Below are 15,232 nucleotides of genomic sequence, written 5' to 3' on the forward strand. Positions count from 1 at the left end.
TAAATCATAAAAGTTCATAACTCTGTCTTCCACTGATGGAGATTCAATGTTCAGTATCCCCCAATGTTTACTCTCTGAATGCCTATATGAAAAGTAGGCTGAGTGTAAATTTCAAGAAAACTATAGCTAAGCTACATTCAAGAATTGACTTCCCTTGTGAATAGTCTCCAACACTAGAGTGAGAGATTAAACATGTTTTTTTAAATTGAAAATCTGTTTCCTGCATCCCTTGCATGAATGTCACTGGAGGCTTGAAATTATATTGTCAAAGTTTGGGACCACATCTGGTAAGACGCATCCAGATTCTGAGATGTGATAGAAATGCTGTTGCATTGGAAAGGTTACTGGCAGGCACCTGTGTCAGAGTGCATTGGAAAGGTTACTGGCAGGCACCTGTGTCGGAGTCAGCTGTGGAGATGAAAGCTAAGGGCAGACTCATATTCCCTAGAGGGGTACAAAATACAAGCAAAATAAGAAAGAATTACTTTGGTACAGGTTTGTCACAAAATAGCAAGAAAGAGCTTGAGAGTTGCCGTTTGGATAATGCAGAGAACACATTGTAAGGTTGGCATCAGTCAGGTCATTGTGTAGTTCGTTGTTATAGCTCAGATAGCAGTGTTATGGGTGCAGGAACAGAAATCAGAGCTAGAACTTAAAATATTTGTATGAAGCCACAAGAAACAGCACACATAACTACTTAAAAAAAGCCCCCAAACCCCCCAAAATCCATCAGCCCCCACCTAAACTCCAGCCAAGTTTAAATTCACTTAGAAGTTTATTAGCCAAGCGATAATTACATGTGGAGTTTTCCACTCTTGGGACTTGCATCCATCCAGTGCTTGGGTAATGGTGGTGCACAGTTAGGAGCTGCTTCCTTGCGGTCCCTCGTCCTCTGAATGAGATAGGGTGAGGCTGGACGGTGTCCCTGGGGTGCCAGCCTGGAAGAGCCAGGTGCCTTCCTATGGAGAGGTTTTGGTGCGACTCTGACGTTTGGGGCTGACTCTTGTGACTGAAGGGAGGTTGGGGCTGTGCAGCGCGGCCAGCCATGTCCTCAGTGTCCATGCGGATATTAACAGAGGGCTCAGTTTGGTTTAAAAAGACAACAGCTTTTTTTTTCATGTCACTAATATCCTCAGGAGACTAAGGTAAGCGATTGCTGACTGCCATACCGCATCCTGTTTCATACAGGAAAAGAAAATATTTTTGTTTCCGGGCTTTAATGTGCCTATTGTTAGTTCTGATGGAGAATGTATTCTGTGGTGCTTTACTTTGGCTTCTTTCTCACTTTCCTTTTAAGTAAGCATATTTTTATTCTGTTCTCAGTATGGTTTTTCTGGTCGCTACTTCCACTCCTACAGCTCCCTTGGAATTGCCAGGGTCAGGAGCTGGTCCTTACTCCCGTTAGCTGCTATTTTTTTCCCTTTGCCTCATTTTTGGCGAGAGTTGGCTTGGCAGCCTGCTATAAATTAATAATAAAATAATAAATACCACTTTTTTGCTAGGAAAAAATGACCTTCCATACAGTTAATGCTAGATTGTGCCTTTTTGTCCTGGAAATTAGTTTACATTTTGTCTGTCGGTGGCGAGTTGAGTTGATCCTGTATTACACCTCAGCAGATACTGTCCTTCCCACTTTGGTGGGAATATGGAATATCTGAACGGTCTTTTAAGAGTCCTTCTTTATGCTGCCTGTGGGTGGTGTGGTGGCCAGTTGTGTTCAGAACAATGTAAAAAGCCTAAAACTGGAAGTGAATGCCTGCTTGCTTTTTTGTCTCTTTTTCTTTTTTTCCTTGCTGCAGTGAGAGGTTGTGTGTAATGACTTTCTAGCAGCAGGATTTCTAAGACGTGCTTGTGTTTCAGCCTTTTCTTTACCTTGTCATGTAATAAGTATAAAGATCTTGGCAGGAATTTGGTTTACACACCTATGTTGAGTAGTGCTGTAATACAGAATTACATGTGAAGCCCCTCATTTCTGTCGCTCAGAGACCTCCTCCTGACTGTTGTACATTACATAAATGTATATAAATTATATACATACAAATGTAGAGCAAACATTTAAGAATCACTTTTATAGCTGATTTTTAATAGCAGTTTGCCAGCTAACCCATGTCTAAGGGAGAAGCCCTAGTGACCAAGCTGCACTCAGCGATCCTGGGAGGTAAGAGAGCCCACGCTGACACCTGCAGTCCTGCCTTCTGCCTTGAACTAACAGTAGCAGCAGCATTTCTTACTGGACAGATGTGGGTCTGGAGTGTGAGGTTTTTTAATTTACACGCAGGATAGAAAATGAGGACTGTGCCGTAGTACCCTGTCCAGGCAGTGCTGAGTGGGACAAGAAGTGTGCTTTAGTGTTGTGAGGAAGGGGCTGATGTAGGTCTGTTGAAAAGCTAACTCGTTAAATGAAATTCAATCAGATTAAAAGAATCATTAAAATTCTCTAATGATTTCTTTAAAGCAGTTACGGAGTAATCCCAGGCTGTGTGATCAAGTGTGCAATGTCCCAGAGGCAGAGGAGGGTTTGAGTGGCATTGCACAGGCACCTGGATTAGATGCTGTTCTGGATGGGGCAATAAAAACAAGACTGTAACGAGAGATATGGAGACTGCACTGAAATGAGCATGTAAAAACAGAGAAGCACTAGAAAGAGTTACAGATCAACAGTGAAACCTCAGCCCCCTCTAAAGACAGGAGTGAAATAGTCAGTAGTCAGACAAATATCCTTAATTTCAGTGAAAGCTGTGTAGCTACCTCCGTTTGCAGCTCTCCAGCATGAGTGTGCGGTATGGCTGTACTTGGGAGCTCACTACTAGGAGCAATACTCAGTAGAGGGACCGGCCTTTAGGACCGGTTTCAAGAAGAACAGAAAAAGTCAGAGCTGAAAACTGATTTCTCAAGAATATGTCAGTTGTGATTCAGATGATGAGAGGCGTAAGGTGTGTACCAGTGCCAGTAAAGCATAGTCTTGAATTATTTGGATTAGCATGCAGGAACTTGCTTTTAAAGAATCTGATGAGGTTAAAGGTGGGAAACGTTGATGCAAGTTTATGGAAGATACTAGGGTAATGATGATCAATAGTGACCCTCAGGACACTATAGAAATGTCTGTTAAAGGAAGCATCGTCACCTAAGGCATTTAAAGGTAGTCAGAACAGAATAAAAGTACAGCACATCCCCAAATCCCAAATCGTAGCACTACAGGTCTGGGGAAGCTACCAATCCTTCTTGTGCTTTATATGCACAAATTTGTCTATTTTAGCTATTTGGTTCTTTCTGTGAAAAATCATCTTTTATTCTGGATGTATTTCTGTGTTGCTGTAAGTGTATTAAACTGAATTTACTAAATTTCTTGCAGCCCTCCTCAGACTAAACGGTTTGGCGTGGTTTGCAGGCTTTGTGTTTTTGTTGTAAGGACGTAAACCAGCAGCCCTTCTGCAGCTCCCCGGGGACAGTGCTTGCTCTGAAATGAAGCATTTTATTAAGAAATTTTACATTTTGTTTCTTCCTTTATCATTTCCCGTGGTAGGATTCTGCTGGGAGAACAGGAGGAGGGGGAGAAGGAGCGTTGAAAATAATCAGGACTTTTGATGGAAATCTTTTAACCAGCTCCATTCCATGCCTGCTGAATTGCATTTATTGTCACTTCTGCGGGTTGTTTCATAGCAGACTTGGCGCCTTTAGCTTCAGAAAGCTCTTTAGACACCCTGATCCAACCCTTTGGAGAAGAGTACGTGTGGTTGCACTGGGACCCTTCATTTCCCAGAGGAGCTGTGAAGCAGTCTGAGAGATTGAGTGCTGCGAACTGGGATTTTTTTGGTTTCCATGGCATGTCACTGCTGTTACTGACCAGTCTTGCATTAATATTGAACTGTATCTAAGCAGAAAGCTTTTTAAAAGATATCTAGCTTTCTTTTCTACTTCAGAAAGATTCAGGCATCTAAATCATCTGCATCCCATGTATTGCATTTCAAATGCGTATGAAACTTAAAACCAAAGAGCTTTTTTCTGCAGACTCGCAGCAATCTCCTGTAACTTCTGCTCAGTAAAGCTCCTCCGCTCATATTTGCCACGTTTGTATTCTTTGAGTCACCTAACCACACTGGTGGTAGGAAGTGGGATGGGGGAGGTCAGTTCCTGTGAGCATGGCATTTTAAGCCATGAAATGAGAGCTGCAGCAGGAGCTGGTCTCCCTTATTTTTGGTTGTCTGATAGCTTAAGCAAATAAGAAAAAATGTGGGGATCTCTGCTCGAACACAAGTAAGTGATACACATCTCTTTTGATTTAGAATTGCAATCCATGCCAGATTCTCTCTTACTTTCGAACATAATGTTTTCTTGATTGTATCTGTTTCTGAAAGTTTATGGTGATAACTTTGCTGTCACTTTTTTTACTGAAGCTGACATTTTGGAATGCCAGAAAAATCGATGTCGTGTGAAATAACTGTTGCCAGTGTCATTGAACTGGGTTTGATAGAAGGGCATGTGTACAGCCCCAGGGCATGCTCCTTTACACCCCTGCTAGGGGGTCTTATGGGCCATGGGCAGGAGGAAGAGGTGAGTTTTTAAGTGGGTTTGAGGAAAATGCTGGAGCTAATGAAGCCGTGTAAGAGGGAAAAGAAGGCTTTGCTCCCTCCTGCTCAGCAGGAGAGGGTCGGGAGCTAGTCTAGTGCAGGGCAACGTGTGAAATTGGAGAGATGAGGAGAAACACAGGCTCTGGAGCTGTCAGTCGGGGACCACTCTAAGGGATGGTATTGGGTGCTTTATAACTAACTGTAACAAGCAGGATAACGTTGTGCCATTACTAGAGCTGACACCATGAGATAAATTTCATTGCAGTGCGTGACAGGTAAGGCTATCGACACTGGGTTTTCCTACAGTGTAGTGAGTTCTGTAGCTTCTTTAAAGTAGTCCTTACCCAGCTGTGTCTGTAACACAGCCTGAGCATGAAGGACAGGGTATTAGACTACTCGCCAGTTTCCTGCTGACACAAGGAAGACATAATCAGTGCCTTTTAATTTGTGTCAGAGTTCCTCCTAGCAGGGTTTTTTTTTAATTCAGATACATGTATTAACTCTGCCCTTGAAACCCTTTGCTTTCTAGCAGTAGGTTTCTGCCTTAAGAGCAGCTTCTCCTCCTTGAAAGGCTTTTACTAAGGAGGAAGGGATGAAGAGAGAGAACTTCACAATCAGTGACAGCATTAGGGAATGCCCAAGTGGATGTTTCAGTTGAAAATACAAGGATGCTTGAACTGGGCATCATGAAACCTGTTAGCAGAGGTTAGAGGTACCTGGCGCATGGTCAGTTTGTAGCCAGACTTTGGGAAGAGCTAAGTTCCTGTTAAGATGTTTATTAAGATGATTAGGCATGGAAAAGTTTTCAAAATAAAGCTTTACATGTTAACAGCTGAAGGTGGTGTTGGTGTTATTTTTAAATCTGGTCAGTTCTGGGCACGTGCTTAGCTGTCCAGACTCCTGTTAGCTGCAAAAATGTCTTTTACCATTGTATAGATTCTAGTTCATTTATCTTTGTGTATTTTCCTGCAGACACGTTTTTTAATCAGACTGGCGATGGTTGCTTATCCATTTGATGCGCATGATGCATATTTCAAACCAGCATTAGAAATGGAGACACCACTACTGGACTGGATGCATTTCTGGATGCAACAGCCAGTTTCCATCTGGAATAATTTCACTTTTAGATGCTTGAAGAAAGATTAGAGAATTATACCCATGCTTAGAGTTGGACCTTATGGGTCACATTACACTGAGTTGCCTTTTGGGGCTGTTGACTTCACTGATGTTGCAGAGAGCCTAAATCAGCAAAGAATTAGGAAACTGGAAGCTCCCTGAGCTTGTTTAACTTGTAGGCAACAGCAGTGGGTGATAGCAGTGATGGCAGGAGTAGGAAAGCCCTTCCACTGGTCACTAAGTCTATTTTCTCTTCTCTGGAGATGGCAGGAAAGGTTGCCCCGAGGAGGAGCAGAGGGGGGGCTCCATGGCTGGGGTCGTGCTGCCTGCAGGGCAGCCAGGAGCCCTGGGGAGACCCTCCCCTCTCCTGGGCGTCCCATGTTTGGGCATGGCAAAGGGCTTGAGAATTGCCCCTGAGCAAGCCTCCCTTGAGCAGGCATTCAAAGTCATGGTTGTCATTCTGGATGGATGGAGAAATCCCACAATGGTATTAATTCTCGGTGAAAGGAAACTTCTGAAGTAGGTGTTGCTTATCAGTGCCTTTCCAGTGTGTCTAGACTGTAGATCCTTTTTCTGCTAGCCCAGCATTTGTCATCCCTTTTACTCCTTGCGCCCTCTCCATGCCTCGTGTGGGGTGCGGGAAGTGGGCTGATGAGGTGTGGGCTTTCATCATTTCAGTGGAATACTGCAAAAATCTCTTCCTCTAAAAGAGGGCTGGGTGAGAAGTCCTTCTATCAGATCAGCAGATGTTAGATGTGCCAAACCAGTAGCTTGTCATAACATTTTGGGTTCCTGCTGCTGTCTATCACAGGCCTCCAAGACATTTTTTATTTTAAACTGGGATTATTTTTGAACCCTGCTACCTGGGGACTAGGTGCCAAGTGCAAAATCTGAATCTGGCTTGTGCGCTGGGAGAGAAGCCTGAGAACTGAAGTTCAGGTGATTAGGTTCAACTGCTCTCTTTACTACTACGCTCAGGAGACCACCCAATATCCTTATATTTTGTCTTAGTCTAATAGAAAAATACATCATAGCATTCAGATTTGTGACAGTATCCAAGAGAAATTTTTCAAAAATATGGGCTTTCTTCTGGATGCAAACAGCTTAGTGAGGATAAGGGGAGATACATGAGAAATTTCTTTGTGCCATAAAAGAGTTTCCCGGTAGCATTGAATTCTGTCAGAAGGACTGAAGTCATTTTTCCATTTTAGTGAAAATATAAGTTGTACATTATATTAGGCATTTTCAGAAGTTTTGGTTAAGTTTTACCTTAGTAGGAGCCTTAAATACATATTATCTTATTAATATAATACAAAAAAATATCTCTGGAAAGCATCATCTTTGTCTTTTTCTGCTTGGATTGGTTTTGAACAGAGAAATTTTAAGCAGCATTGTTCATGTGAGTAGAATTACAAACAAGCCATGAAGTGCTTGAGCTTAAATACGTTAGAGACACAAGGACTGTGCATAGTAAAGCTGAGTTTTACAGCAGAGGTTTCTATGTTGGGAAGTGCACGCTCAGAGTTTTAGAGCTCTGTCTGTTGTGCCTGCTTGGGAGGCGCTGGCACGCTCCATGTCCAGACAGGCTGTAACTTCCCACGCGGAGCTGTTGCAGGTAACCAGGGATCAGATGTGAAGTCAGTGTCAGCCAGGCTCTCTGGGAATAACAGTTTATTACTAGTAGCCTTTTATAAACTTTGGACACAAATAACCATTTTTTTGTCAATTCACACATACTGGTACACTTCCCAAGTGCTTCCATGGCAGTTACAGCGAATCTGGTCTAGGCGGGGTTGCACAGTCCAACGCTGGACTGGAGAGCAAAGAGGAGGTGGTTTCTGCATTGGGTCCTGCAGGTTTGGTGGCTGTGGGAGGGCAGGCAATGGGGGGCTCGTCACCCGCTCCCATCTCTGGAAGCATCTGGCAGAACCACAGACCTCTTGGGGGTGGCTACCTGGGCTACGCCTGGATCTTCTGTTGTCCCTCTCATTTGCCATTCCCAGGAGCACCCTGGAGTGCAGACAGTGGGTTTTACTTCCAGAGAATTCCATGTGAAGTAATCCAGTAAATCTTGTTTTCACAAATCATTTTATAGCACTTGAAAAAATACGTCAGGAAAGTGGATTTTTGTTTTGTGTGCAAAAAGCAGCCCTCAGGGGCCACATCAGAGATGAATAGAGAGAACCATCTTGGCTTAAATTAAATAAAAAAGAATGAAAGCCACTTCTGTGGTTTCACCCATGCATATTTTTGTTGATTTAGGGCCAGCACTACATTTGGTGTTTAAGGCACTTGTGGCTTTCCAAGTTCCTCTTCTTTCCAGCTACTTATCAATTTTATTTTCTGCTTTGTGCCCACTTGCTCTTTGGATGTACCATCAATAAACGCGTGGGTTAAGTGCGGGCAGTAGGTGGACAGCAATATATTTTCCAGCAGTAACCTATATATGCAATATACAAGATGATATAAAATACTTTATTTTTAGAGGACAATAGATTTTTTTATTTTTATTTTTTAATATCAGATCTTATTTAATGGGAAGTAGCATAAGGCTTTGCTAAGTATTTACTCTGCAAATGCATCTGAGCACAAGTCCTGGAGCATTTGGAACTAAGTTCAGAGCTTGTTTCGGGCAAGATGGACACATTTATTGAGTATTTACCAGTGGAGGATCTTGTGCCTTTGATTGTTTGACAGGATTTTGCAGTAGAAGAGAAAAACTTCTATGTGGATTTATAAAATAAGGATCAAAGCACTTTAATTTTCAGTAACGCAAGCAGGTCTTAAGAGCTTTCAGCGTAGACATAAAAGAGGTGTCTGGTGGTGCCAGGCACTTGAAAGCAAGCAAGTAACCACTAGCTCTTATTTTTATCAGTAAAGAAAGAAAGGTGGTCAGACCTGCTTTCACAACAATGAATCTCAGTAGGAAAGAAAAAGGATTTGGGTTTTATTTCCTTTTGAAACTTTACAAAATGGTACCGACAAGACAGTCCCTTTTTGTGGCAGTGGTTGAAGAGGAATAGGGAATGCTTAGAGCAACTGGTACCTTATCCCAAATCAGCAGAGGGATAGCTGGGCTCAGCTTAGGATGCCCAGCTGAGGATACCCCAGGGATGCAGTACCTGAGGACAGGAGGAGCTGTGGCTCTCCTCCTTCAGCCGCTGTGGGGGACTGTGGTCACATCCAGCATCTCCTGGGAGCTTCAGCGCTTGCCAGAGATGAGGCCAGTGCCATGCTTGTATGATCAAACGACATAGTGTGATTAAAGGTGGTTTTGGAAAGCTGTTGTAGGTACAGAGATTTGTCCGCTAAGAATTGGATCATTGAATTAATTTTTAGGAAAATACAACACTGCTGGATTGCCTTCCAGTTGTGGGCACTGGTGAATACCTGGTGAAACACTGTCTTCTGTATGCTGCCCTTTTTATTTTCTTGAATTAGAGCTCTTCCCTTGTGCAGTATTTTAATTTCTTGCTGTGCTGAGCTACTGTTAATAAGGAAGAAGTCCCAGTCCTTTCCCTAAAAAGCCGGCCTGTTGCAGCACTGCTATTGCTGTCACAGGGAGCTCTCAGTACCCACAGCTGAGGCATCTGCGTAAGCTCTTTCTGTGATGATGTGTCTGCAATAATCTATTAATCTGCTGTAATAATCTACTCTACTTTCACTGCATTTCCCTGATAAGTGAAATTATATTTGAATAAAACCTAGTACTTATAAATTCCTGGTTTCAGCTGGAAGTATGTTTTAATAGCTGGTCTCAAATCTGCTGAAAAGCAGATTTTATGGTAGAAATGCTAATGAAGCTTCAACAGGAGCAACTGGCAGCCATACTAAGGAATTGTATATTTGGGTGGCAGAGATCAGTAAAAAGATTTGTGCCATCTGAATCTTTTTTTGTCAGCAAAATTGACTTTAATATTTTATGCTTATTTTTAAAAAAATAAATACGTGTCGCTGTGAAAGTTTCTGCATTTTGAGGCCAGCTCTCAGCTAATCTTCCCAAGCAGTCTGTACAGCTCAGATTTCAAAGTCTTTATTCAAAAGGTCATATCCTGATTTAATACCATTAGTATAAACCCAGGATAATTTAGTTGATGTGGATAGAGGTGCTTGTTGTTTCAGTTTTTTGATCTTAATATGAATCTGGTCAAGAGTAGGTTGCATTTGTGAAGCTAGTGCCATGTTCTTGAACACATCACAGGAAGGCAAAGTTTGATTTTTCACATTTAGATTAATCCTTTCTACATGATGCAGGTCACCTCTTGCTCCAGTAAGATGCTGGTAATTTCAGCTAGTCTACTTTAAAACGGGAATAGGGAAAGAATGTTTGTCATGTTTTCTTTGCCTTTTTTTTATGGATTAACGTTCAAATTTCTACATTTGATACATTTTCAGCTTCTCAGTATTGCCGGAAGCATATATATTCATGTGTTCATATGCAGCAATTTTAAACCGCAGTCCTTTTTAAACTCTTTTTAATTTGCCTTCTTATGACACACTAGTAAAGCTGGCATGAGGATTTCATGTAGCTGTAGGCTTGCTGCAAGTCCAAAAAAAACCCAAATCAAAAAATGCAGTATCCACTATGTGAAAGTGGATATATGGGTTTATTTCCACAGTGCCCACAAAAATGAATCAAGAATGTTACATTAAAAGAAAAACAAACATATTAATCACTTCTTTCTCTGTTTTCCCACTGGATCATATCTTAATGGCATCTTCTAGACCAGAGCCTTTTGAAGGAATGTTAATATTTTATGTAAGAAGGAATAATAAATAGCAGTAAAATGCAGCTTGAATGATTAAATCTCCTGAAGGAATGGCGCTTGTACTGTTCCTCCCATGCAGGGGATGTTTCTAATTCACCGTAACTTAGGTGTGTTGTACCAAATAACATGATGTTGTATCCTTAGGCACTTGTATTTCTGTTTGGAGAAATCCTTTTGAAATGGTTTTTATGTTTTATATTTACTCTTTTCAGTGTCCCTAGTAAAGAAGTAATTAATCAATTAAAGATAGGATTACCAAAATTCCATCTGTCTTATCAGTCAGCTAGTTTGATGTGATTATTAAGGCTGGATATATTGGTTGTAATAACTTGTGAGTGAATGGCTCACCCCTCTTCTACCCCTCTCCCTTTCCTCTGGAACTTGGATGAGTGATATCCTTCTAGAAGTAGCAAAATTTTCTTCAGGATTAATAGAATGAAATAAATACTGACTTTTTTTCCCTCCCTCAGGTTTCCCTTGTTCTCCTTTTCAAATCAAATGTCATATTGACTCAAATCCAGCGTTGGAAGCATGTGGGGAACTGCAGCACATCAGCCCGGCGCAATGTATCCATCAAGCTGGAAGGAAGCCCAAAACCAAAACTCCACTGGCCAAAATGCATCCTCTGCAAAAACCCCAAGGCAAGTAGCTTTGTCTTTCTAGCAATTGTACAAGCTTCTATCGCACATGAAGTGTAATATTTTTCAATGAATTGTTTTAATTTTATGTCACAGAAAAATAGTTATTTTTATGTTCTAAGGTTCAAGTACAGCTGGTAGGATTTTATTATCTTCATTTTTTCCAATGTTAGATAACCTCGTAGGGTAACCTTCAAGAAGGAATTGACTCAGGAATAACAGACTGCTTAACTTGTCAATTTATATTTCCTGTACTGTTGTTATACCTCATGCAGCTGTAAAGTGTAAGTTTAATTTAGCAATATTGTTTTCATTCTTTATTAATTATTTTGAAAAAAGTATTTAGGTAAGAATAGCTTATTGTTTAAACCTGGTCTGTGTTCCATTTATTGTAAGAACTCCGCATAGCAACAGGAAATGCCTAAATGGAATGAATGTATTTTAAAAATCAGAAATAGGAGCTAAACCGGTCACGTGCAAGCATAGCATGTGGGCTGTGGTAATTCCACAGACCTGCCGGACTCATAGTCAAATAGGTGGCAATCCCAAAGTATGGTAGAAGAGAAGCCATGAAGAAGCATGTTCCAGCTGGTCTCCAGGCAGGTCTTCTGGTCTCCCCAGGCTTTTCTTCCCTAAAACTTCTGGGTGCTAAAAAAGACTGCACTAAATTTCTTGAAAGAGGATAAAGTGTTTTCATGTTTTGCCATCAGTGAAATGACATGTGGTCTCTCTTTGTAATGTCAAGTTGTCAAGCAGCTCCACTGCCACCACCCCCTGCTTTGTAGAATTGGTTAAAATATTGGATATAATGTATGCTTGCCTTAAGGTAATCGCAGATGCAGAAAGCATGTAGTTTGAGAGGCGTTTGGAACAAGGGAAGGTGAGCCCAAAGAAGATACTAAGTTCATAAACCAAAATTTTTTTAAGCAGCATGTCCATGTGATGGATGGTCACTGTCATCTGAGAAAAAGAGAAAAGATATTTTGGTCACCATTAGGGTGTGTTATACAAACTGAGCCCCTGCACCACCACCTCCTCCCAACTCAAATGACTATACAAAAGTGTTTTGGGTTTGTGTGGCAGGGTTTTGGTAGCGGGGGAGGGGCTGCGGGGGTGTCTCCTGTGAGAAGCTGCTCGAAGCTCCCCCGGCTCCAAGCCGGACCCGCCGCTGGCCCAGGCCGAGCCCCTCAGCGACGACGGCAGCGCCTCTGGGAGAACAGATTTCAGAAGGGGAACCAGTAGGAGGAGGGGGATTGGAATGTGAGAGGAACCCCTCTGCGGATACCGAGGTCGGTGGAGGAAGGAGGGGAGGAGGAGCGCCTGAGGAGGTGGATGCCCCCGCAGCCCGCGGTGAGGCGGCAGGCTGTCCCCCCCAGCCCGTGGAGGTGAACGGTGGAGCGGAGGCCCCCCAAGATGGCCGTGACTCCACGGGAAGGCCCGTGCTGGAGCAGTTTGTGACTGAAGATCGGCCCGTGGAAAGGACCCACGCCAGGGAAGTTTGTGAGGAACTGCAGCCCACAGAAAGGACTCACGCTGGAGAAGTTCGTGGAGGACTGTCTCCCGCGGGAGGGACCCCACGGCGGAGCAGGGGCCGAGCGCGGAGTCCTCCTCCCCCTGAGGAGGAAGGAGCGGCAGAGACAAGGTGTGAGGAACCGACCCCAGCCCCCGTCCCCTGCTCCCCTGCGCCGCCGGGGGGAGGAGGGAGAGAGAACCGGGAGTGGGGCTGAGGCGGGAAGGCGGGAGGGAAGCTCTTCTCGGGTTGGGGTTTACTTCCCATTATCCTTGTTTTGATTTGATTGGTAGTCAATTAGGTTGATTTTGTTTCTTCCCCAAGTTGAGCCTGTCTTTTGCCCGTGACTGTAAGTGGGGAGTGATCCTTCCCTGTCCTTGTCTCGACCCACGAGCCTGCCTTTATATTTTCTCCTCATTCCACCGGGGCCAGGGGGAGTGAGCGAGCCGCTGTGTGGTGCCTTGTTACCAGCTGGGCTGAAACCACAACACTATATGAAAGCAATTTTCTGATATGCATTTAGCCTTAAACAACTACAAAGAAAGTACTGTATTTTCTGATTCTGGAAGTAGACCTTAAATATTAAATTAGTATACTAGTTTATGCTTGAAACATCTCACGAGGTCTGTGTATTTATGGGGCTTTCACCTTCAGGTCTTGGTTGTGCAGGTTTCATTAGTGGGTGTTCCACGAATGTGGTTAATACTAACAATAAAAAGGAATAGCAGAAGTGTCTGTTCAGTAAGTGGAATGAATTCAGCTGGTGTAGATCCTTTGCTGTTGTACTGATTGCACTGATTTCCAGTCACTGAGGACATAGCCTGGTTTTTATATGTTAGTGTTTCAGAAAAGTTGGAGGGAGCCTACTTAGCTTGCTTCAAATCATGCTTAAAAGGTGCCCAAGGAGATTAGTATAATCTGGTTCCATTATTGGGATAGGTACTACTTCTTTCTGCTGCTCACACACATCCAAGCACTCTCTCCCATTACAGCCATAAGCTTAGAACCAAAGAAGTCAGTATATCTTACTGGCTGGTTAATGCTCTGAAAAGGATGGAAATTTGTTAATGAGGTGAAATAGACACCCAGAGGTAACACGCTTTCTTGACTAGTTACTCTTGCTAATACTTTATTTGACAGAACTCGGTTGGGCTTCTTGATGTCACTGTAAAATAGTCCAAGAAGAAACAAGAGTCCCAGTGAAAAATCCCATGGGAGACTGTTGCACGGTACCCAATACTCAAAAATCAGACTACCTAATGTTCTTTCAGACTGAGCCAGGTGTGGTGGGTTGACCCTGGCTGGATGCCAAGTGCCCACCAAAGCCACTCTATCGCTCCCCTCCTTAGCTGGACAGGGGAGAGAAAACAATATGACAAAAGGCTCATGGGTTGAGATAAGGACAGGGAGATCACTCACCAATTACCACCATGGGCAAAACAGACTGAACTTGGGGAAATCAGTTTAATTTATTACCAATCAAACAGAGTAGGGTAATGAGAAATAAAACCAAATCTTAAAACACCTTCCCCTCCACCCCTCCCTTCTTCCCAGGCTTAACTTCACTCCTAATTTCTCTACCTCCTCCACCTGAGCAGTGCCGGGGGATGGGGAATGGAGGTTGCAGTCAGTTCGTCACACGTTGTCTCTGCTGCTCCTTCCTCCTTAGGGGGACTCCTCCTCAGTCTTCCCCTGCTCCAGCATGGGTCCCTTCTACAGGCTGCAGTCCTTCAGGAACAGACTGCCCCAGTGTGGGTCCCTTCCACAGGCTGCAGTCCTTCAGGAACAGACTGCTCCAGCGTGGGTCCCCCATAGGGTCACAAGTCCTGCCAGAAAACCTGCTCCGTGGGCTCCTCTCTCCACGGGGCCACAGGTCCTTGCAGGAGCCTGCTCCAGCGCAGACTTCCCACGGGGTCACAGCCTCCTTCGGGCATCCCCCTCCTCCAGCGTGGGGTCCTCCCCGGGCTGCAGGTGGAGATCTGCTCCACCGTGGACCTCCCTGACCTGCAAGGCGACAGCCCGCCTCACCATGGTCTTCCCCACAGGCTGCAGGGGAATCTCTGCTCCGGTGCCTGGGGCACTTCCTCCCGCTCCTCCTTCACTGACCTTGGGGTCTGCAGGGTCGTTTCTCTCACATGTTCTCACTCCTCTCTCTGGCTGCTGTTGTGCAGCAGTTTTTTCCCCCACTTCTTAAATATGCTATCACAGAGGCGCTACCACTGTTGCTAATTGGGTTGGCCTTGGCCAGCGGTGGGTCCGTCTTGGCCAGCAGCGGGGTCCGTCTTGGAGCCAGCTGGCACTGGCTCTGTCAGACATAGGAGAAGTTTCTAGCAACTTTTCACAGAAGCCACCCCTGTAGCCCCCCCCACCCTTGCTACCAAAACCTTGCCACACAAACCCAATAAACCAGGTTATCCAAAGCTATAGATCAGTGTTACAGGTGTTGGTCATGAATGTGCCAGTCAACTTCCTGAAAGACATTTCTTTGTCGTAATTTTTAAATAACGATTTTGTTATTTCATTTCACTTCTTTATAATAAAACTACTTTTAAAAAGTATCTGCAATTAGCTTACATATGACAGTAGAGAACAATACATAATGATACCTTGCAAGAAAGGGAAGATGATACA

General features: G+C 43.7%; 1 protein-coding gene across 7 annotated transcripts in view; it reads left to right on the plus strand.

Moving 5' to 3' along the window:
• FGD3 (FYVE, RhoGEF and PH domain containing 3) overlaps positions 1 to 15,232 on the plus strand; it is a 117,113-nt gene that overhangs the window by 51,664 nt on the left and 50,217 nt on the right. For 6 of the 7 annotated variants that reach the window (XM_030043477.2, XM_030043476.2, XM_030043481.2 and 3 more), the window contains exon 2: positions 10,924 to 11,094. In XM_030043477.2, the coding sequence (XP_029899337.1) occupies positions 10,924 to 11,094 (171 nt within the window). Of the gene's footprint in view, positions 1 to 4,138; positions 4,255 to 10,923; positions 11,095 to 15,232 lie in introns of those variants that run through there. The other variant, XM_030043482.2, reaches the window with a different exon arrangement.

This window comes from Aquila chrysaetos, chromosome 20 (genome assembly GCF_900496995.4).
Source record: "Aquila chrysaetos chrysaetos chromosome 20, bAquChr1.4, whole genome shotgun sequence".
Lineage (NCBI taxonomy): Eukaryota > Metazoa > Chordata > Aves > Accipitriformes > Accipitridae > Aquila > Aquila chrysaetos.